General features: G+C 41.0%; 1 protein-coding gene across 14 annotated transcripts in view; it reads left to right on the top strand.

Moving 5' to 3' along the window:
- Positions 1 to 24434, top strand: part of GRID2IP (Grid2 interacting protein) — a 208483-nt gene extending 184049 nt beyond the window's left edge. For 12 of the 14 annotated variants that reach the window (XM_056805868.1, XM_056805866.1, XM_056805867.1 and 9 more), the window contains 5 exons: positions 2046 to 2132; positions 17153 to 17282; positions 17479 to 17597; positions 18210 to 18374; positions 20567 to 24434. In XM_056805868.1, coding sequence (XP_056661846.1) covers positions 2046 to 2132; positions 17153 to 17282; positions 17479 to 17597; positions 18210 to 18374; positions 20567 to 20638 — 573 coding nt within the window. In that variant the 3' untranslated portion in view covers positions 20639 to 24434. The other 2 variants (XM_056805869.1, XM_056805870.1) reach the window with 2 other exon arrangements.
- Positions 24435 to 24725: the final 291 nt, after the last annotated feature.

Genomic DNA, 24725 nt, shown 5'->3' with positions numbered 1-24725 from the left:
TAGGATCTCAGGGACAAGCTGGAGACCTGCGAGCTTTCAGTATTCCCAAAGTGAATTGATCTGTGGTAAAAATGTGGTTGCTGCCTCCCTGGTCTGAGCTCTACAACTTCCTGGCCTGGGTTTTGGTCTGAGCAAGAGTGAAGGTCTGCTAGAATCTGCCCCTATCAACCAGATGAAAAGCTCTATTGGCTCAGAGTGGCAAAACTGTAGGCTTCCCTTTGGTCTGGGATTTCTGTCTTGGTTATTCTTCTGTGGGCTGGACTAGACGTTGAACATGAGACCTTTCTTTGTGCCTGAGGTTTGAGCTACACCACTTCTATTGCTGCTTGCTGGCTGCTAAATTTTCTCCTTTCTTGGGTATACTACCCAGAGCCTCCCTACCTGGGAACAACTCTTTGAACTCCTTTTCACTCCAGTCTGAAACTGCAACCTGGGGATGAATAGTGGGTAATAAAGGTGCCAGTTGGCACAAATCCCTGTCACAGTGCCCTGGTATAGGGCTGGGGGTGGTTCAGAACAGGTCTGAGACCTCTTGCCCTCGTGCTTGACTGTGGATGCTGGAACATTCCACAAGAAGTGTGCTCTAGGTCTGACCTATCCCTAGTGTCCTCAAACCTCCCTGACTCCCTCCCTAGGCCCAGCTGGGATGGACAAAGGATTCACTGTGACTTTTTCTGGATTTCCCCCTCAGGATTTTGTCTGGTGCATATTCTAGATTTGTTAGGAAGATCTCATCTGGAGGATCTTACTGTATGGCTTCCAATCACTCACATTGCCCTTTTGGAGGCACCCCACCTGCATACTGCCAATCCCTAGACTGTGACTTGCCACCCAGGAAGGACCTCTTGGGCTACTTGTCTTGGCACTCTCACCCATGATGGCTGGGATCTTCTCATCTCATTTCCATTTCCACAGTGTGTGCTTTGTGCCCACGGCTCACAATCTCCAGACTGCAATAGTAGGTTTCCTCCAAACTGGGAGAGACCAATATAATTTCTCTTGCCTAGGAAATGTGGGCAAGGGCAGAGTGGGAGAGCCCTGGCACACCCTGCAAATTTCCCTGCCACAGACTGACTCCTTACTTTTTCCCCTTTCCAGTAGACCACAGTGTTTTATCCCCCTATTACATTTTTCTTTCCTTAGTCTTTCTTCATCTCTTTATTTCCCCTTTCTTCTCCTCATTCCATTCCTAATTAACTCCTACCAGTATCTGCCTAACCTCAGCAGGTAGATATCAGCGGTAAGTCCCATCCATTCCTAGTTTCAAGTTCAGGAACAGGGCAAGAAGAAGGGCACTAATACAGTTACTCTTCACTGCTCCAAAGAGCTGAGAGATTTACAAAAGCAAATTAGCAGTAAACTTTCCGCCTAGCCTGGTTCCTCCCCACAGAATTTCAGGGCTTAATATTGCAGAAAGTAACAAATTATTCACTGCTGCTTTGGGTCTCTGCCTTCCTGCCTTCAAGACCAGCTGGGCTAGGATGGTCAGTGCCAAGGAAAGCAGCTCCTGGCAGCAAAAACAATGGGCACAAGGTTTAAAGGACATTTCTGGACAATGACCCCAAATACAAGGGAAAGATTTAACCTTAAAGGGAAAAATACTAAGAAAGTTCTGAGGGTGCCTTCAGCCTGCAGACTCTGACTTGCCCCCTTACCCAAGATCATTTTAAGGGTCCATAGCCCCAACCACATACACTGGGTGATCTGAGCTCTAGTCCTTCTATCTCTCCTTGACGTGTAGCCTAAAACAGTTCACCCCTTGGCATTGCCCAAGTATCCCATCCACCACAGAATCAAATGTAAGGAAATGTGGGAAATGAGCATAGACAAAAACAACCAAAATCTTACTATCTCACATAGAGAAGGAAAAAGTTAAGGAGGAACTGAAAGAACAATGGACCAACTTCTTCTTTGCCTTCACAATTGGGAAAGGTGGGGATTAAGTTTAACTATTAGAATGAGGGGTGCAGGGATATCCTTCTTCTTTAAAGGAGAATGAGTTGAGTGAGATCTGATAAAGCAGTGGATGGTTTCTCTCTTGGCAGTTTGTACTTGCAATGGGCAACTATCTCAACAATGGACAACCCAAGACTAACAAGACCACAGGCTTCAAGATCAACTTCTTAACTGAGGTAAGGAGGCCCTATAGCAATGATGGCAAACCTTTCAGAAAGGGAGTGCCAGGCCCTGCCCACACCCCACCCCCAGACTGAGTGCCCTGCCCTTCCCTGCCCCACCAGAGACCAAATGCCTAGCCCTGCCCCTCTCCCCCATCCCTAGGCCCACCCTCCCTCCTAACCCAAGACAGGGGAAGGAAGAAGTGCTCCCATTGGACTTCTGGGCAGAGGGTTGGTGATGAGAAGCATGTAGAGAAGGGGAGGAGAGTAGCTTGAATGTTCTCCTCCCCTCCAGCTATGCTGCTACACAGTGAGCTATTCTTCCTTCAAACCTAGTTTGTCTCCAACCTTACATGAGAATCACCTTCACCACAGACTCAACAGATTGCCCTCTGTGCGGCATGTAACCCCTCTCCTCCACACCTTACCATAGACAAGGGAGAGAGGAAGCGCTCCCATTGGCTGCTGGGCAGAAGGGTGGGGGAGGTGAGAAATATCTTTAGGCACATGGAGAGGGGGAGGGGAACAGGCTCCACCCAGAGTCTCTCTGGAATTCTAGTAAGGAACTCTAGCTGGTGATGGCAGGCATGCTCACAGAGAGGGCTCTGCATGCCCTTTTTGGCACACATGCCATAGGTTTGCTATCATTGCCCTATGGGCTATAATATAACTAGACATCAAGGCCAGAGGTAATAAAGGTCTAGATTAGGATTGAGGTCTTGGGAAGGCGGATGAGAGACATATTGTAGAAGAAGAATTGACATGATTTGATGTGAAGTTGAAGTTAAATCTGAGTTTTAGAACCTAAGGGGCTAGAAGTATGAACAGCAATAATGGGAAATTTGGAGAAAGGGTTAATTTTGAGGAATTAACAATGGGTTAACTCATACATATGTTAGTTTTTACTTGACACTGATATATTTATGGGAAGGTACTCTGTGAGCAGTTATGGGTTAGAATCAGCAATGCTTGGAGGTGAAAATTTGGAAAAAGATATGTGAAGACTCAGAAAAATAGTCAACAAAAAATTTTAAAAAAAGCATGAGAGTCTTACTTTTTCTGAAAACACTCCTTATGTTTTCCACAATTTGGGGAGGGGGGAAGAAAAATTTTGGATTATTAATTTTTTTCCTTGACATTTCCTCCTCAAAAATAATTAATTGCAACTATGTGTTAGGAATTTTTGAACCTAAAACTATCTATAACATTCAATCATTAGAGTTTCTATTCACTAAGGACACAATAATAGCTTATACAAGCCTTCAGTGTGAAATGGGCAGGGTCAAGGGGGTTTCTACTGTCATAAAAGAAAGAATGATTCAAGAAATCAGTGCCTTCTTTGCTTGCGCGTTTCTTCATCCTGATTTTTGATCATAACATATTGGTGAATATGTTACTATCCTAATGAGGTCTCAAAGGGACTGAGACTAGAGGGAAGTACTGGCAGGATCTATTTATTCCTGTAAAGATTATAAACAAGGAAATAATTGCCTAACTTAGTCAAAAGACTCAGGACAGGGAAGAGTAAGAACAAATCTCAAGGGTTGAGAAACTGTTCCCTTCTGGCTCTATGACCCAGAAGTTTACAAAGGAGCGGAAAGTCCCTGGTTGGTTGTTTTCCTTTATACTTGAAGAAGACCAGAATGATATCACTATGTCAGGATCAATGTACAGCGTGTCTCACTGTGGCGGAACAGACCAATATGAGTTCAGAAGGTTCTACCACAAGTTGGGCACTTTGGGGAAGGTGTCTCTAAATCTGCACATCTTGCATTTCTTTTGAACTACTGCAATTCTGCTTTGCTCATAGAGCACAGCGCCTTCTTTGAGTGGGCACACCATGCAGGATGCTCCTGTGCCCGTATCTCTCCTATTTCCCAATCAATTCCAGAGTTCTTCATTGAGACCTTGTGAATGTCCTCGTGCTGCTTCTTCTGACCTCCACATGAGCACTTGCCGTGTGAGAGGGCTCCATTTAGGCAAGAGTGTGTTTGGCATTTGAACAATGTGGCCAGCCCACTAAGTTGAGTTCTCTGCAGTGGAGTTGGCTTGGCAGTTCAGCTCTAGAAAGGACCTCAATGTCTAATATCTTATCTCACCAGATGATCTTCAGAATCTTCCTGAGACAATTCAGATGGAAGCATATAAATATATCTGAATGTAGGCTTTCATCACCTCCGGCATTGAATTCTGCAAGATACAGAATATTAAACCAAATTTCAATTGTGTCCTTGTATTTTCATTTTCATTATCTTTGTAAATCATCAAGCAAGAAGGTACCCGAATTTGGAGTCAGAAGGCAGGGTGCCAAACCTGACTCTGCCATTGACTACAAGTATTTTCCTTCTCTGGACCTCAGTTGCCTGATCTGTAAAATCAAAGGGTTGAATTAGATGAGTTCTGATGGTTGCTTTGAACCATAAATTGCTAAACTAAATTGCTTCTAACTGCAAATACTTTAATAACTAAAATCCTCTGCATGTGATGCCTTGGTCAAAGTCATCTACTCGAATTAAACCTTGCAATCAGACAAGAGCTAAGGGCTACAACAAGACTGCATACAGTTCATGCTAAAGAAATAGTGTGTCAGGTTCCTTGCAATGGGACAAGGACTCAGTTGGGACAATCATAGAGTTTTATCAGTTCCTCTAGGCTCTGAAGCCTCCCTACCACAAATACCCAGCAATGTTCCCTACTTAACCCTATATATACAGCATGGCGGAGAGGGCACTGGACCAAAGTCAAGAGATCTAGGATGATAGTCCTATCTTGCCTAAGATTTGCTAATGTCAAAGAAAACTAATATTGATACTGCTTTCCATTCAAAGCAGTTTTACTTACCATTAAGCTAGGTCCAAGCATTTGTAGCCTAGAGAGAAAAATGCCCAAATTGGTATTGTCCTTCTCCACCCACCCACCATATCCTGGAACATCTCTCTACCCAAAGAAGATTTGAAGTAACATTTCTAGGACTCTTGAATCAGGGAAAGATCTTATGTTAAAATACACTTTGAAGGGGGGAGCTAGGTGGTTCAGTGGATAGAGAGCCAGGTCTGGAGTTGGGAGGATCTGGATTCAAATTTGGTCTCCCTTCCTAGCAGTGTGACCCTGGTCAAGTCATTTAATGCCAATTTCCCAGCCCTTACCTCTCTTCTGCCTTAGGACTTATACTTACCATTGATTCTAAGATTGAAGTAATGGTTGTTTTTTTTTTATTTTATTTAATTGATTAAGAAAATTTTTCCATGGTTACATGATTCATGTTCTTTCCCTCCCCTCTTCCTACCCCCCTCCCATAGCCAATGAGCAATTCCATTGTGTTTTACATGTGCCAATGATCAAGACCTATTTCCCTATTATTGATAATTGCATTAGGAGTCTACACCCCCAATCATATCCCCATTGTTATAAGGAAAGAGGATTTGAGCAAGATCTGCAAAGGATCACTCATGTGATCAAGCAGTTGCTTTTCTTCTCTGTTTCTACTCCCACAGTTCTTTCTCTGGATATGTAGCATGAAGTAAAGGTTTTAAAAATAAATAAAATGCAGTTTGAGATAAACATTCCAGAATTTTCTCCCTCAAGGATAGCAAGGGACTTCTTCTAAATAATAGAAAGAGGGGGCAGCTGGGTGGCTCAGTGGATTGAGAGCCAGGCTTTGAGACCAGAGGTCCTAGGTTCAAATCTGGCCTCAGATACTTCCCAGCTGTGTGACACTGGGCAAGTCACTTGATTCCCATTGCCTCGCCCTTACCAGTCTTCTGCCTTAGAGCCAATACACAGTATTTACTCCAAGAAGGTAAGGGTTAATAAATAAATAATAGAAAGACCTTTGCCTTGGGTGGGTCACAAGCCAATTGCCTTAGGGGATGAAGAGGCAAAGATCTAAGTAAAGCCCAGAAATGTTTGTTTATCCCAACAAAGGCCTGAGCTTTTGTTCTAGCCACTTTACTAAAGAAAATATTTTCTTGATAATTAATTCTTAATTTAATTAATATTAATTCTTAATAATTTTCAGTTGAACTACTCATGTTAGCTCTCTTACTTGGCTTGCTTCTGTATCCTTCCCTGTAAAACAAGGAAGTTGGAATAGATTCCTATAAGTTCTCTTCTAGCTGTAAATCTATGATTATTTGGGGGGAAAAATCCCACCTCAGACACTTACTAGCTGTGTGACCCTGGATAAATCACTAACCTCTCTGTGCTTTAGGTCCTTCAAAGTAAGAGGCCTGGAATCTATGACCCTTAAGAATTCTTCCAGTTCTGAACCAATGGAAGGAGAAATTGAGGAACTCCTGCCACTGGGCTGTTCCTCCTAGGTCTAACCTACCCCACAAGGTGGCCCCTGCTTTGCTGGTTTAATTAATGATACTCTCATTCCATTCTGTGTGTCAGAATCCCTTCATTCCTTAGCTGCTTGCAGACTTGGGGCCCAGAAGTGCCCTGCTGAGTTTCCCTTCACACATTACACTAAATCTGTGTACCCGACAGCATGGGGTTTATGTGTAAACTGTTCAAAGGCCTGTTTTTCTTTCTTTTTTTTTCTTCCTCTCAGCAAACTGTTATGATCAAATTCTAGCCTATAATTACATTTCAACACTGTGACTCATGCTGAGGGGAAAAAAGTCACGAGATTTTCAAATACTTTTGGATGCAGTGAGTATTTCCAAATGAGCCTGCGTGGAGAACTGAGGAACTTTTGAGTGCAAACTGAAGCATAATTTTCTCATTCTCTCTATTTTTTCTGCCTTTTTTTCCCTTGGCACACTGCTAATATAGAAATAGGTTTTACACGATTTCAGGCAAATGAATTGTATGTGTGTATTTAATGGGTTAATTATACATATATATGAAATGTGTATGTCTGGAAATATAATACATAATGTTTGCATAATATATGTTATATATAATAACAGCACATTATATGTAATAATTTTCTACAAATGGGTATCGTATTACTTTAAAGGGTAGTTAGATGACACAATGGATAGAATGCTGGGAAGACTCGTCTTCTTAAGACACTTACTAGTCATGCGTCCCTGGACAAGTCACTTAACCCTGTCTGTCTCAGTTTCCTCATCTGTAAAATGAACTGGAGAAGGAAATGGCAAAGCACTCCAGTATCTTTGCCAGAAAAGCCCAAATGGAATCACAAGGAGTTGGACGTAACTGAAAAACAACAAAAACCTTATTTTATAATGTGAGTTTTGAACCAGGTAATGTCAAAGGTTCCTTCCTCCCAGCTTCAACTTCCTAAGGCCCCTTCCCTGCTCTGGTAGTCTGCCTTCCAAGGTCCCTTTCAGCCCTGATGTTGGCATGTCCATCATGAAGATACTCACTACTGAACTTTCTTCTCCACTGATAAGAGACTGAACTCAGCCTTGAAGATTAGATGCACGAGCTCTCAGAACTAGCCGCATCCTGCAGCTGGGTCCTCTCTTGGATGTATTCTGCACCTTCTAACTCTAGAACGTTCCTGGGCTTGTCCAGGGATTGCCTGAGAAACTTGGGAGAAAATATAAGCTTCTGAATGTCTTTTCTGGAGGGATAGCAGTCCAGACAGGAAGGAAAAACCCAACCCCCACAGGGATGTCAGTCTAAGGGAGTTGGAGCCCCACCTGGATTCACTTCCTCATTTTTCCATATACTACCCTGAATTTGATCAAAGATTGGCTACAGTGGCAAGAATACAAAAGCTGCTTCTTTTTAAAAAAATCTTCCTTCCATCTTAGAATTAATACTAGGTATTGATTCAAAGGCAGAAGAGTGGTAAGGTCTAGGCAGTTGGGGCTATGGGACTTGCCCAGGGTCACCCAGCTAGGAAGTATCTGAGGCCATGTTTGAACCCAGGACCTCCTGTCTCTAGGCCTGGATCTCTATCCTCTGAGCTGCCTACCTGTCCCTCACTTTCCTATCCTTTAGCTCACATCTTCCTTTCTTTTCTACAGGAAATGTATGGGATAGTTCATTAAATGCTGACATTGAGATATACAATGTCCACAGCATTTCTCTGATATGTCAGTGTAGTAACCCTATCAAAAAAAGAAATGAGGGGGGCAGCTAAGTGGCTCAGCACATTGAGATCCAGGCCCAGAGACGGGAGGTCCTAGGTTCAAATTTAACCTCAGATACTTCCTAACTGTGTGACCCTGAGCAAGCCACTTAACCCCCATTGTCTAGCCCTTACCACTTTTCTACCTTGGAACCAATACACAGTATTAATTCTAAGATAAAATATAGGGGTTTTTAAAAAATAATTTAAGAAAAGGAAATGAAGTTAATCTGGTATGACCAATTCTTTTTTTTTTTTTAAGTCCTTATCTTCTGTCTTGGAATCAATGCTAGGCACATTAAGGGCTAAGCAACTGGAGTTAAATTACTTACTTGGGGTTAGGCAACTGGGAAGTGTCTGAGGATAGATTTGAACCCAGGACCTCCTGACTCCAATTTTGACTCTATCAACTGAGCCACCTAGCTGCTCATGTTCTCCTCCAGACCTATTCTAATTCTTAACTTCATCAAAATTACATGTTGGCTCTTAGTCCTCCAAAGTTTCCATCTTTTCTATAGTTCCATCTTATTCACTGGTAAAGTCCAGAATAGTAATCACCTTTGTCACTTCATTTATCTTTGGGAGCATAGAATTATCATTAACATTAAGTTCAAATATTTCAGGGTACACTTTTTGGCAATGAAAGAGCTCTTTCAGATATCAAGATAGTTGAAGACTCCTACTGTGATGTTTCCTGAATGCCTCATGTATTTCCTCCAGCACAGGTGGTCTGTATTATGTACTTCATAACAGAGAATAATATTACAGTTAGGTAATTCAGTGAATATAGTGTTGGGCTTAAGAGTCAGGAAAACTTGAGTTCTGCCTCAGATCGATGTTCTCTGTGGGACCCTAGGCAAGGCACCTAACATTTCTCAGCCTCGATACACTCGTCTTCAAATTGGAGATAATAATTAGCACCTAATTTATAGGCTGACTGTAAGGATCACATGAAATAGATCATAGAAAGAGCTTTGCAAACCTTAAAGCACTATGTAAGTGCTAGCTATTATTATTCTCATTGTTATATTGTTCTTATTTTTACTTCCCATTCCTTCCATTATGTTTCTCTGTGTCTTATTCTTGGGTTCCCTCATATGAGTATATCTTTTTCATATACAATGTTACTATGCCGGTCTTTTTATCCTGTTCCTTCTTAATAAATTATACCCTGCCCTGGACATAGTCCAGCCACTCCACCAAGTGTCAGTGATACCTATGATGCCAAATCTAACTCCTTATTATTAGTATGAGTAGTTCAGTTGGTTTATTACTTATATTTTATGCATTTTTATATAAATAACTGAGTTCATAGGATTTATTGCTAGCTTTTTCCCCCAGTCATTCTGGCTGCAAGTTATCTCTTCCTTCACTGAATTCCTATAATACTTTGTACCTTTTATGCACTTATTATATTTTGTGTCGTTATTATTTATGTACTCATCTTATCTCTTCCACCATGCAGGAAGTAAAGGGTAAGGGTTGTATTTTATCTATATTTGTATCCTTCATCGTACCTTGCACTTGTCAACTAATAAATGCTTTTTAAAAAATGAATAAATGACAGTTTCTGAGACATGGGTAGATTCTTAGTTCATTTAGAGATCTTCCATTCTCATTATTACCTCTTTAAGGAATTTTACTTCCAAAATCCCACCATTTTTTTAATCCCTAGGGTAGTCCTTCTTCCCAAATAGGAGTTAGGTGTCATCACAGAAGTATCTTCTGGTCAAGGAGTTGTTTATTCATTAACATCAAGTACAATAAATGAGCAAAAGAAAAATTAAAATAACACAAATGATGCCAAATAAAAGAACATATGAATGTCTTTCCATTAGCACCTCAGATTAATGTGCAGGCAATCAGCTAAGTACAACATGCAAACAACTATGTACAAACAACATATATATTTCATACATACATATATATGAGATAAATTGAAGATAATCACCAGAGAAAAAGCTCCAGCATAAGGCATTAGACATCAGGGTAACCACCTAAGAATTCCTTTTCTACCCCAATGAAAGACAACAGAACCCTTCCCTCTGACTTCTCTGCCTATTTTAATCTAACCCATTCTTCAAATACCAATTTCTATCTTTAAGAAACTTTCTCTCAATAGATCTTTCCTTTTCTCCCAAATTTTATGGTTTGTTGAGTCATTTTTCAATTATGTCCAATTTTCCCATTTTAGGTTTTCTTCGAAAAGATACTGGTTTGTCATCTCCTTCTCTAGCTCATGTTACAGATGAGGAAACTGAGGCCAACAAGGTTAAGTGACTTGCCCAGGATCACACAGTTATTATATGTCTAAGGTCAGATTCAAACTCCAGCTCTTTATCCACTCCCCCACCTAGCTGCCCAAATCCTATGGTAATTATAATCAACACCATGGCACTTTGTATTTGATTACAATTTTGTAGCATTATTTCATGTATTAGTCTTGTCTTCCTAGCTGGACTGAGGACAGGGCTTTAGTCTTCTCCTGTTGTATTTCTTACTACCAGTCAAAGTACAACATATGTACACTCAATTAGTTGGTTTAGCTTAGCTAGAAGCAGATATTGGAGGGAAAGATGGATGCATGGGGAGATGAATTCAGAGAGAAGGAAGGATTATATGGAGAGGGGTGAGAGTTTGAGGGAAGTTTTAGGGGCTTTGAGAGAGAAGATTTTAAACTGTTGCCCAGGGAAAAGAACCAGGAGCCCAATGAGACTAAAGCAGGAATGCTACCTTGCTTGGTGACCTTGACTGGCCTGAATTATCTCAGTTTTTACTTCTGTGCAGCAGTTCAGGTGTGTGGAACAGACTTCTGTGGTCTATGTCAGTACCCGTTCTGGAGAGTCAGCTGCATATTTTGTCCTGTACATCTGTGTCTGCGTTAAATGAGAGTAGATGGCACTGACATAATAAGTAATTACTTTAAAAAAACCTCTTACTTTCCATCTTAGAATTAAAACTGTATATTGGTTCCAAGGCAGAAGAGCAGTAAGGGCTAGGCTATTGGAGTTAAGTGGCTTGCCCAGGACAGAAGAAAAACAACTACCTGATCACCTGGGTTGATGTGGACATGATTGGGGATGTAGACTCTGTTGCAAATATCAATAATATGGAAACAGGTCTTGATCAGTGACACATGTAAAACCCAGTGGAGTTGTCCGTTGGCTACAGGAGAGAGGTGGGAAGAGGAGAGGAAAAGAACATGATCTATGTAACTATGGAAAAATATTCTTAATTAAATAAAAATTTTCAAATAAAAAAGAAAGCGATTGTCAAAAATATTTTAAAATTTACTTTTTAAAAAGCAAAAGAAAATTTTAATGAAGAAGAAATGTTCATTTATGTGATAATCTCTGAGTGACAAAATGTGCTTTACTAACACTGTACCAGTTTTTCTTGGCCACTTCAAGTTCATTTATCTCCATTTTAACTTGCCAAAAGTTGGTGTTTTGTAGATATGAATTGTTGTAAATATCTTCTTTCCATTCATCTTTTATTTAGGATATATTTCGGTCCCTTAATATTTACATGCCCATTACACCGTAAGTTTCTTTAGTCAGACTTAAGTTTTTTTGTTTGTTTTTCTTTTCAAAGTATCAGATACTGTGTTATATAAGGTAGATACTTAATAAATGTTGACTGATTGTTTGATTGATATGTAACATCAAACTTCTTCTTGATAGTTTTGTACTCAGTGTATTTTTTCTGGAAAAGATCAAGTTATTTGTATAACCATCATTCATTGGTTCAATCTGACATCCAAATTCAAACAAGAAAAAATAAGTTTCTATTATTCCTTGATATTCATTAACAGTTACATGCTCATGAAATACAAATGCAATTCTAACATTGTTGGAGAACATTTCCACAAAAAGCAGTAGTAGAGCTATATTATTTGATGCCTTCTATGTATATTAAAGAATTAATGAAATGAAAAAAAATTAGTGGCTTTCCCAGGGACATACAGCTAGGTAGTCTAAAGCTAGATTTTGTAAAGGTAATTTTAGGGTTGTGACTTAATCTGAATTAATTTGGTCACCAGAGAAAATTCCAAAGAAAATACCCAAGTCAGTTGGAAATTTATGGTGATTTTAATTAATATAGAGGGAAGGAATTAAGGAGAAGAGAGAGAGAGAGTATAGGATTTCTCCCACCTGGCCTTTGCCAGGGGGAGTTCAAAGACCTCCGCCATGAGGTTTTTGAAGAAGATTAGAGGCTTTCCCAAGAGGATAGTGTTCGGAAGGTAAAGGAGAAAAAAAATCAGCCTAAACTCCGAGAGAGCTCAGTGAAGATGCTTCACCTGAACTAGTCTACTAAGCTTCTCCCAGTATAGTATCAAGGAAAACATTGCCAAAACCGAACAATAGCTGCTGCCACACCAAGATGCTGAAACACTCAGCAAGCTGCCACTAGAGCCACCTCTCCATGGAAAGAGACCAGAGAGAGGAAGTGACACGAAATATATAGATGGTTTTTACATTCCTTTCCTGTGTCTCACATGTACCAATGGTAGCTTAAGCTTGATTTAGGACAGCCCAGGGTCTGTCAGTTGTTTCTGATTGTCATTTGCTAGCACATGTCTGTCATAGGCCATCCTCCTAAATACTTAATCCTTAAGTATGGGTGTAGACATTCCTATTTTTGTTAGACTGAGTAGGGTGGAGTAATCTAAAGTTCACAATTTGAACCCAGGACCTCTCATCTCTTGGCCTGGCTCTCAATCCATGGAGCTACCTAGCTGCCCCCAATAAAGTGATTATTATCACTTTTGAACCTTTGGAGAAAAGCCTTCTGTAAATAGAATACAGGACACAGAGACCTGGATGCCAGGCAATGTGTAGTGAGGGAATAAGAGTAGTTGAGACAATTGAATAAACTCTGAAGGACCCAGGACCCAGGAAAGAACTGCTGTCCAGGGAATCAGATCAGCTTGACTTAAGACAAGAAATCTTTGGCTTGGGGACCAGGTAAGATACATTTATCTTAGTAGTAAGGAGAAAGATCTCCAGTAGGCCTTGGAATAGATGGAAGAGAAGCAGAAAAAATAATACTGATACCTCAAAGGGATGAGAAAAGATAAATCTAGGCCAAGAATGGGTTGGTCTTATATAACAGACAGAGCAGTGAATAGCACCAGGGTATCCCTAAGAGGTGGGCAGCTAGCTGAATAGAGCACTGGCTCTGGAGTCAGGAAAACCTGAGTTCATATCCAGCTTTAGATACTTAGCTGGGTGTGTGACTCTGATCAAGTCACTTAACCCTGTTTGCCATGGTTTCCTCATTTGTCAAATGAGCTGGGGAAGAAAATGGCAAGTCTCTCTAGCATCTTTGCCAAGAAAACCCCAAATGGCATCATGAAGAGTCAGATGTAACTGAAACAATTAAACATTAACAATTTATATATGAAATATCTTATCTCCTCAGCTAGATCCAGATGGATTCTGTATCTCCTATCTTTATTAGATTGCAAACCTCTGATAAGATGTGCCTTGATCATGCTTCTTGTGAATAGCAAGGCCATTTCTATCCCACCCATGCTGACTGGCCTGAGAATGTGCTCTCAGATTATTTCCCATTAGAAAGGAGATGACTGCTGGCTATGTCTCTAAGGCTATAGTTCTAGAAGATTTGGGGCAGAAGATGGACAGTTTAAGCCCTCCGTCATTTGACTCCTTTCTGTCCTTCAAGCTTTCTTTTCCTTATTCCCACATATACTGTAACACTGGCTTCCTTGCTGCTCTTTCCACAAGACACTTCATCTCTTTCTTGGCTCTGGGCAATTTCTCCAGATTTTCCATGCCTGGGATGTTCTTCCTTCTCATCTCTCCCTACTGGCCTTGACTTCCTTCAAGTCCCAGCTAAATTCCTACCTTCTGCAAGAAACATTTTTCCTGATCCTTCTTACTCTGAATAGATTTCCTCTATTGATTATCTCCAATTTATCCCACCTAGATCTTTTTTGGTGTTTGCTAGTTGTCTCTCTTCATTAGACTGTGAGCTTTCTGGGGACAGAGACGTTTTGGCTTTCTTTTATTCCCAGCACTTTTCACAGTGCCTGGTGCATAGTGCGTGCTGATTCATAAGCTTTTGACTGCCTAATTGGTAAGAGAAGAGTTTTGAAAATGAAAGTTCTTATTTAGGGACAGAGAAAAAAAATCTGCACATTTGGGATAGATGTCAGGTAAGGATGTTGTGCTCATATAGTAGGTTCTTTTCTTTTAAAAAAAATTCTTATCTTCTATCTTAGAATTTTTGCTAAGTATTGATTCCAACGCAGAAGAGTGGTAAGGGCTGGGCATTTGGGGTTAAGTGACTTACCCAGGGTCATACAACTAGGAAGTGTCAAATTTGAACTCAGGACTTCTTGTCTCCAGGCCTGACTCTATTCACTGAGTCACCTAGCTGTCCCACATATAGTAAGTTCTGAATAAATGTTTCATAGGAATAGAAAGGATTATTCTTCTCCCATGAGACCTTCCTTGGCCTTGGTCACTGCAGATCTGAAGCTCTGATCATTTACATTATTATTATGGTATTTAGTTATCACTTTAGACCTTTACCTATTTGTTTATAAAAGTTTTATCTTATTTTTATTTCCCCAACTAACCTGTGAGTACCTTAAGGGCAGAGGTTATACTCTCATCTCTAATATTTCCTTCACTGCCTAGCATGGCACTAGGAGACACACAACCCAAACCTTCTCAGCTGAGTTGCTCCCATGTCTTTGTTTCCACATGAATGTCAGAATTACTCAGGATGAAGTCAGAAATTGGGGAGAGCTATGAGAGGTCAGTCAGGTCTCAGATCTAATAAGAGGTAGAACAGCTGAGAGGCAGTATGATATAATGAAAAGATACTGGCTTTGAAATCAGAGAATCTGGGACTGATGCCACTTAATGCCTTCGTGACTTTGCACAAGTTACTTAACTCCATGGCCTTGTTTCTTCATCTGTAAAATGAGAGGGTTGAACCAGGTGGGCTCCAAGAACCCTTCCAGTTCTAAACCTGTGACTCTATGACTTGGATGTCGAACAAGAAGCTAAAATTATATAGGAAGGCAAACCAGAGTTCCCAAGGATGCTCATACCCCATAAAGGGCATCAGGACTAGATGTTGATCCTGATAGACTTTTTTTTAAAACCCTTACTTTCTGCCTTAGCATAGATACTATGTATAGGTTCCAAGTCAGAAAAGGGCTAAGCAATGGAGGTTAAGTGACTTGCCCAGGGTCACACAGCTGGGAAGTGTTGGAGGCCAGATTTGAACCCAGGACCTCCTATCTCTAGACCTGGCTCTCAAACCACTGAACTACCCAACTGCCCCCTCCTGGTAGGCTTTTAAAGATATTCTATGGAGAATGTAGTGGCTACTCTGGGATCTCAAGGCCCCAATGCCTGCTGTCATAATTCCTAAGCTGTATTTTTCAAGGATGACCCCATCTCCAGAGTCTGTTACAGAAACTTCAGAACTGGCTGCCAGAGGCCAAGGGACAGCTGGGATAAACTCGGGACTTATCCTAGTAAGGTTAAGACTGATTGTGATGACCCATGAAGGTACCAGGAGGGTAGAAATGGTTCAATGGTGTTGTCAAGACCCTTGGCAAGTATAACAGTGAGAAGCTTAATGAAGTCAGAGATGGACGAGAAGGCCAATTGGTACACTATTCACCCCCCATCACACATACCCTTTTGCTCCTTAGCCTAAGATGGTGGAATAAAAGGAGGGATCCATGGGAGAAGGGATCAGAAATAAGGCCAAATTGATTTTAAGATTATTGATAACCTTTGTATTTATATCACATTCCTTTCCCAATATTTCCTATCTCTTAACCATCCACATGACAAATAATGAAAAGAAATTTAAAAAGCAGTTCAATACAACTAACATATTAGTCAACTTTAACCAGTATCTGCAATCACCACTTCGGCCAAGAAGAAATGGAAGTGCAATCTTACCTCTCTTTCTTGGGTTAAGCCTGATTATTTTAATTATACAATGTTCAGTCTTGATTTTTGTTACTCTTTCCATTTTCATTATTGTGACCATTGTATAGATTATTTTCCTGGTTTTATTTACATCACTTTTACCAGTTCTTAGAGATCTTGCCATGCCTCATGTCTCCTTCATGATTCTGTGATTTTAAAAAAAATCATACAGTAATATTCCATCACATTCATATACCATAGTTCGTTTAGCCATTCTCCAAACAAATGGGCATCTACTTTGCTTCCAGTTTTTTTTGCAATTGTGAGGCTGTCTAGCATGGAGGATAAAAGCTGGTTTGGAGTCAGAAAGACCCCAGTTCAACTTGTGCCTCGAATGTGTACTGCCTTTGTGATTCTGACCCAGACAATTTACCTCTTAATGCTGAAAGCAACTCTCTAAGACTACGTTAAAGAGTAGGTATGAATCTGCTTTGGTAGAGGGAGTTTCCTCCAAAAAGACAACAACAAAGGTCTTGTCTTTATCCCATCCTTTTCTTGCTACTACAAAAAGTGCTGCCATAAATTCTTTCATGTATCTTTCTCTTTGACCTCCCTAGAGTAGTTGGAGGAGGATCTCTGGCTCCAGGAATATGGGCATTTTAGTCACTTTCTTAACCTCATTCCAAATTGCTTTCTAGAATGACTGGACTGATTCAGAACTCCACAAACAGGGCATCAGTGTGAATAGAGTCAGATTTCTGGACCGAACAGGGAATAGGATGGTGAGATTAGGAAGAGGCTCAGGATGAAGGGCAGTTTTTCTCCAGAGAAAAGGGAAGCTACAGAGTACAGGAGCTGTGGAGAGGAAATATGTGTTTGCATGTTCACTCTCATTTAAATTGGGAAGACCAAAGTCTGAGGTTTGGGAGGAAGGTAGGAGTGTGCTGTGGTCAGGAAGCATTAGAGAAATCATCCTGATACACTGGGTGGCCCTTGCCTTCCCCTGATCTCAAACTGCCTAGAGAAAGGGGCTTCTGATTCATTTTATTCTTTTCCAGCTGAACTCAACTAAAACTGTAGATGGGAAATCCACCTTCCTACACATTCTTGCCAAATCACTGAGCCAACACTTTCCTGAACTCCTGGGATTTGCCAAGGACCTTCCCACTGTGCCCCTTGCTGCCAAAGGTAAGACAAATACCAAGTGGGGGTGAGAGAAACTGAGGTGAGGGTAGGCAGCTGTACCCTGGTGGGGTTGGTGCAGTGGCCACATCCCTCTATAATCAGATCAGGCTGCTAATGAGGAAGAAGATGGATAAGCCTCATGTCGGATGTGCCTCTCCGACAGGGCTCTTGCCACTTAGCTTTCTCTATCCTTCCGCAGTGAACCAGAGGATGTTAACTACTGACCTTACTGACCTGCACATCACCATCAGTGAGATCCAGACGGCTTGCCAGAAAATGCCTGCCACCAGTGACGACAAGTTTGCTCTGGTCATGACTGTATCCTCCCAGAACAGGACCTGCCATCTCCTGGGCCAGCACAGCCTGGACCAGCAGCCGGAGTGCTGCGAGCCGGGGACTGGACCATGCTCACCTTAGAGATCTGGCCCTGAACACCGAGCCCAGGGCTGACAAACGTCAGAGAGCTACCATTTCTTTAACTGTGAGGATGATCGTTCAATGATCACTTTTATTTTAGAAGGAAGAGAAGGGAGAGAACTGGTTTTCTATCACTGTGTAACTATAGTGCACATGTGTAACATGTTTTTAATCATGCTCATGGCATTCCTATTAAGAATTAAATCTCATAAAAGTTTAGAAGCTGTTTTGTACCAGGCTGTAGTGGGATCCTGAAGAGGAAGGAGATATTAGGAAAGTGATTTTTAGGTGTTTGGGGATAATTGTTCTAAGAGCAGAAATTGGAGCCAGAAGGACCTGGTGATGGGAATATCATCATGGAGGCTATTAATTCGGTGCAGGGTATTTCCAGACCCCGTATGCCTAAAAAAATCTTGCCTTCTTGATTTAGCATGAAAATTCCTTTCGAAAAAAATTTAATTTGCTTTGTAATCTGAGTCCTAGCATCTATTTTCCTTGATCCTGATCCCACAGTCCTTTCTGGAGATGGCCCAGCCTGCTGTGCGGGCTCTTGATACCCTTCAGCACAAGGCGATGGAGGAGTTTAGCAGGGTGCTGTCTTTTTTTGGCGAAGACTCCAAAGTCACCACTTCTGAAGCCTTTTTTGGCATCTTTGCAGAATTTATGAGCAAGTTTGAGGTAAGGTGTGGACCATAGATGAATGAATGAAGATCACTGGTTTTTTAGAGCATAGGCAATGAATGAAGGTCATTGGTTTTTGTATCAGAGGACCTGATTTTGAGTTTTAGCTTTTATTGAAAGCCCATCCAGCAATCTCTCAAAACTGAGGGTCCCTTTCTGTCAAGGTGTGACGATTTAGATGAATGATATGATGAGAGATGACTTAGTGCTCAGGCATCACCAAGCTGTTCCGCCAGGCATAGAGCTCATGTTTATTATTATATAGCTTCAGTGAGTACATGCTTTTCTGGCACACAATCATTTTTCAACATACATGATTTCTAGCAGGTAATTGGATATGTCACACATTAACAACTGCTTAATCAATATTCTGTGATCATTTGCCATGTTGCTACAACAGAGAAATTCATGACAGAGATATAAATTACATAGACAGGGTGATCTGGAGGTTAGTTCTCCCTGACCTGTGGGATGACCAGCTAAGAGAATCATTGTTGCTTTTGATCAGCTTTCACAATCAATCAGAATTACTTAGGAGATGAGCAACAAAACATTTTGCAGCTAGGTATGGGGTTAAAGGGTAATATAATACAGACCAGAATCAGGAATCTTTCTAATTTCTAAGTAGCATTTTTCTTTATATTTCACTCAGGCACTTAGTGTTGTTGCTCTGGTTATTGTAAACATAACAAAACTAGTAGCTTGTGCTCTAGAGGAGTGATTGATGTGGTGCTTATGTGTTTGGCTAGCTATGGGTGTGGAACATTTAAGTGTACCTCTGCTGAGAGAGAAAGGAGGGGGGTAGTGGGTAATGATCTTTAGGTTTTAATTCTGTGAATATGATTTTGGGGGTAATAACCTGGGGGAATTCAAGTGGGACATATGTGTATTGACCCTATAAGTATTTGCTCTCATATTATTTCTCTTGTACTTGGGAGAGAACAATAATCATGACAATTCCATTAGTAAGGGAAGTTAGTGGGAGAAGTCACACAGAGGGGAACTGAGTGGGTGCCTCATTTTCTGAAGGCTGCTCTGCAGCCTTCATTTCCCAAACTGTGATTCTTTCAGATAGCAAGGATATGATGGTTCTCAATAAGCTTTGGTGTTAACTTTAGGCTAGTCACTAACTATCTGTGTAACCTTAAACTTTAGGCTAATCACTAACTATCTGTGTGACCTTAAACTAGTCACTTGTCACTTGTTTAACCTTGAGCCACTCACTTAATTTTGCTAGCCTCCAGTTTTGTTAGTTCACTGTAAAATAAGAGGTTTGGAAAAGGTGAAATCTAAAGTCTGTTTCTCATTAAATCTATAATCCTTGATAATTTAGAAGAGTGGGAGAGATGCCCCAAAGATGTGCCCTTCTCACTATCAGACACTATGGTCAATCAGGGTCTATTCTTGCAAGAAAAAATAAGGTTCTTGAGTGGGCTCAGGGTGTGAACAAGCCACAAAGCTTGAGTAGAGGAGCTTGAAACAGCCAGAGAAAGGAAGTGGTCAATGATTCTCTTCCCAGGGAAGGGGCATGATTTGCCCTCATTCACACAGTTAGTTAGTGATTTAGTAATGGAGCTAAGACCAGAAAAGTTTGCTTGACTCTCTCTCTCTCTGTCTCTGACAGATACATCCTAGCAAATTATTGATTGCAGAATGCTTTAGATACCTATTCTCATTTAACTCTCACAACCTCCCTTTGAAGTAGATGCTGTTATTGTCCCTATTTTATAGAAGGGGAAACTGAGGCTGAGAGAAATTAAGTGATCTGCTCAAGATTACATAGTGTCTAAGTCAGGATTTTAATCTAGGTCTTCTTTACTCCAAATGCATTTCTCTATCCTATTCATCTTTTTAACTCTTACTTTCTGTCCTAGAATCAAATCCAAGACAGAAGGGGAAGGGTTAGGCACTTAGGAATAAGTGACTTGCTAAGGGTTGCACAGCTAGGAATTATCTGAGGCCAAATTTGAATCCAGGTCCTCCCAATTCCAGCCCTGGTTCTCTATCCACTAAAGTATCCAGATGCCCCTTGTATTCATCTTTATGTCCCTCTTAGCACACGGCATATAATAATCATTCAATAAATGCTTGTGAAATTTATAAGCATATATTCCTTGGGACCCATCCATTCCATTGGGCACAAGGGCTCCCTGATTTCCCTAACAGGGTGTTGTGTTTTTCTCTTCCAGCGGGCATTCAGTGATGTGCAGGTCTGTGAGAGCCAGCGCAGCTCAGGAATGGCTTCTCCCCTGGCCTGGTAGCTGCCAGAGAGTTCCTGACCAGGGTACCTGATTGCCAACAGAATGCAACCAATATTCCTTCCAAGGAATGGTCACCCTGTTGCTGTCGCCTATCTACCCAGCTCAGAAAACGGGCTTCAAACAAGGAGTAGTTGTTGCTGTCTTTATGGAAGGTAAAGATGAGTAGGGGGCCCCTGCCCCCTTAGGACTGCAGCAGATCCAGAACTCCACTTCTGAGAAGCATCCGAATTTGACCATAGTCATCTTATGCCTTCGTATCTTAGGCTGCTGCAGGCCTTTCTTTAAACAGGTCTCTCCTCCCTTCTCCCCGCATCGTTCACGGGCTGCGTACTATTCCATTGCAAAGCACTGACGTGTTGGAGAGCCATCAGGTTGGTCTGTGTCTCTCATGGCTTAGTTTCTTCTAAGGGCTGGAGAATCCACAGATTTCCTCTTCTGTAGACATAACTTCAGCTCTTCCCCAAGCAACTCTTTACTTCCTGTGGTTCAAAGTCTACAAGAGATGATTCTCTCTGTCTATCCATCTGTCTGTCTGTCTCTCTACTTGCTTTCTTTCTGCTCTCCCTGAGAGAAAATGGTATGGAGATAACAATGTGAGCCATCATCTCTTTGGCTCTTAGAAGGCATAGATGAGTCAACTTTCTCTGGTGGCATATCCTGAAAGACCTAAGGAGGGGAAAAAAGCCCCAATAAGCTGAAACAATGAGCATGTCCTACCCTGGGACCATCACTGTTGCTATCCCCAAGGGTCTGCCAAACCAAAGCAAGCCCTTTGCCCAATGCCTCCAAATAGAACTGTGGCTTCAGCTACCTCAGACCAGGCCTGCTCTGCAATGTCCCAGCTATATCTGCCGCCATTGTGTTATGTTGCTTTCTATGGAATTCCTCTGATTCTGGGTCTCTCCTTTCCCATATCCTCTGAGACCAGTACAAGCCCTACAAGGGGCTTGTAGATACCTAAGGTTTTATTTGTACCTCTTGCATGGGGGAGAGGGCAAGGAAAGAACATCTTGGACCTCTTTCCCTGCTAAACACCACATTTTCCCCTGTTGATTTTCCTATTCATCACTGACTCTGTGCCCTCAGGAAGAGGGATTAGACTCGTTCAGTTTAGCCCCATAAGTCAGAACTAGGAAAAAAGGGTAAAAAGTATAGATTGCATTCTTGCTCAGTACAAGAAAAGCTTCCAAAAATTGGAATAGTCCAACAAAGAAGTAGACTGCCCACTGGAGGCCTTCAAGCAGAGCTCAGATTGTCATAGATGGTGTTTGTGCTTAATGTAGGTGTATTAGATTGGATGACATCTGAGGTCTCTTCCAAATTTTAGAGTTTTTGATCAGTCAAATAGAAAACATTGGTCCTAGATTCTAATCATCTCTCTCATTGTCAATCTGATCAAGAGGCCCCATGCCAGTTTTTGCTAAAGAAGTCTTATAAATAACCATGAACTCATTTTCCTGGGCTTCCCAAGGAGCCAGTTATTCAACAAGGATGTTTTTTTCATGTAGTAAATGTATTATTTTGTTACACTTCAAATTAATATTTCTCAACAAGGCTTGAATATGAAGGTAACAAGTTCAAATCTTCTATTACTACTTCCTCTATACAAACTCAGCAAAATAAAAAGAGTAAGGTAGCAAATGAAAAATGGCATCCTCTCCTTCCCCTGGCCCATACAAATTCACACCATATTTGGTTCAATTTCATAGATGACAGAACAAAATAAAATTTTTTTAAAATGTTAGAAGTTACATTCCCTTAATTGGCACTTCCTCTAATTCCTCATTCAATAAGAAAATCTCATTTTTCTCCACTACTTTCCGTGGAGTGAGAGGAGAAGTCTATTTTGGGATAAAGTGGAGATCCATGTTCTTATTTGTAAGTCTGTGCTAAAGGACCCAAGACTTTTGGAGTGAGAGGACATGGGTTTGAATCCTGAATCTGAGGCTTACTCTAAGCTTAGGCAAGTCACTTAACCCCTTTGGACCTCAGTTTTCCAAATTGTAAATGTAAAGGTTAAGTGTAAAATGTAGAGGTTGTAGTAGATGGCCTCTAAAGGTCTTTCTGTCTCTACATCCACGATTCTGTGATCCCCTGCTGGCTTATTGTCTGATTCATCTTGTTGTTGTTTTTTAAGAATTTTGCTTTCTGCTCTTCTCTATAGAATGTTTATCAATTTTGATTTCAGTAACTAAGTGCCAGACTGCTCCTGCTTTGTACTAAGTGGTTTTCAGACTCCTTCACCCTTGGTTTTCTGGAGTCTGGGGATCAAAGGACACACAGAAACTCGCCATGAAACAACCACATCAGATATCATCCCCTTCACATTTGGTGTATGTCAGTCACATATTGGAAACGACGGAGGGTACTTGGCAATAACCACCATCCATGGAAAGGGCTGGACACAGACTCAACTCATTATAATCTAATAGAAGAGCAAGATATGCGGTTTATCTGGATTTTTTTTTCAGATGATGTTTTAATTTGAAAGTTTTCAAAGGTCCTTGACATCTGAGCTGGGGTTTAATAATTGGTGTGTATTCCACAACTGTACCCCATCTCCACCCTCACCTCTACCCCAATCCCTCATCTTCTTTCTCTCCATTTCCCAAATTCACATGTTGTTCCTCCCTAATAAAGTTGCTGGCTTTTGCCTACTTCCCATTGTCAAAATCCACTGTGAAAAGTAGACTGGGAACGGGTTCACTCCTGGGGTCCACCCAAAGAAAGCTTCAAGGTAGGCAACACATTGTGTCAGGAGTGGAAGCAGCACCACACAATTCTCTGACATGTCTCATTGCCCATCGGGCTGCTTTCCCATTAAAACAGATGCCACTCTGGGCCAACTAATGCTCACCTAGGGGTTTAGATATGCCCTTCCACCTGGAAAGAAAGATACATTGGTGCAGGTTATCCCAAAAGTTTTAATAATTATTTCAGAAGTGTAAGTGGAGCCCATGCTTACCATGATCTTGGGCAAGTCAATTAACTCTTTTGGTCTCATTTTCCTAAAGTGTAAAAGAAGGGGTTGGACTATATGCCTTCTGAGGTCCCTTCCATCTCTAAATTCAGGATTCTATGATCACTTGCTGAAATGTTATTTCTGTAGAGATATGCATTTGCAAGGCTAATTATTTAACTTTTAAGAGATCAATACATTTCTTATTAAAATTTGGCATAACCATCTTTTGCTATACTTTACTCTAGTTGATTTTTGAACTTTCTAAAAACTTTTATCAGCTGCTGCTCAGTGACTGAAAAAAAAATGGCATTCTTCATCCTAGCCTCAAGATCACCTAAAGACAAAGATTTGATGGATGAGCAATAATTTTGACCCAGAAGAAAATGTCTAATGCTGATAGATCAGGTGACCAAGGTAGCCAAAAAAGACCTCTATTGATCCATTGGCCTGAGAAAGTGTCATACAAAAATTGTCACATATGTAATACATAACGACCCTCTTATTAATATATAATGACTCCCTTATTAATACACAATGGCCATCTTATTAAAATTAAAAGTTTATTATTCAAAATTCACAAAGTCAAATAAGTATAAAGGTTACTTAAATAATCAGACTTTCAAATGACTTTTAGGGATAATTTTCTAGTATATATATTTCTGAAGTTAGTAAAACTTAAAACTACACTAAGACTTTTGGGATGCTCTGTATATCACTTAAAGACTGGCAAATTGCTTTACATACTTTATTTCATCTGTGCCTCATGACAACCCTTTGAGGTAGGTACTACCATTATTATTATCTATATTTTGCAAAATAAAATATTGAAGCTCAGACCATTTGAATAACTTGCTTATATCCATATTGCTAGTACAGTGATGGTGAATCTTTTAAAGATGTAGTGCCAGGCCCTGCCCTACCCCACCCCCCAGACCAAGTGCCATTCCCTGTCCCCCCACTGAGTTCTGGCCATCCCCCTTTACCCCACACAGGGGAGGGAGAAAGCACTCCCATTGGGTTGCTGGGCAGAGGGGTGAGTGAAATGAGGAATGTCCTCAGCTAGTGTAGAGAGAGGGGAGGAGAGTGGCCTAAGAGCTCTCCTCCCCTCCAGCTCTGCTGCCTACC

This window comes from Monodelphis domestica, chromosome 7, assembly GCF_027887165.1.
Source record: "Monodelphis domestica isolate mMonDom1 chromosome 7, mMonDom1.pri, whole genome shotgun sequence".
NCBI classification, from domain to species: domain Eukaryota; kingdom Metazoa; phylum Chordata; class Mammalia; order Didelphimorphia; family Didelphidae; genus Monodelphis; species Monodelphis domestica.
The sequence above is the reverse complement of the archived record's forward strand: the minus strand, read 5'-3'. Positions and strand labels throughout refer to the sequence as shown.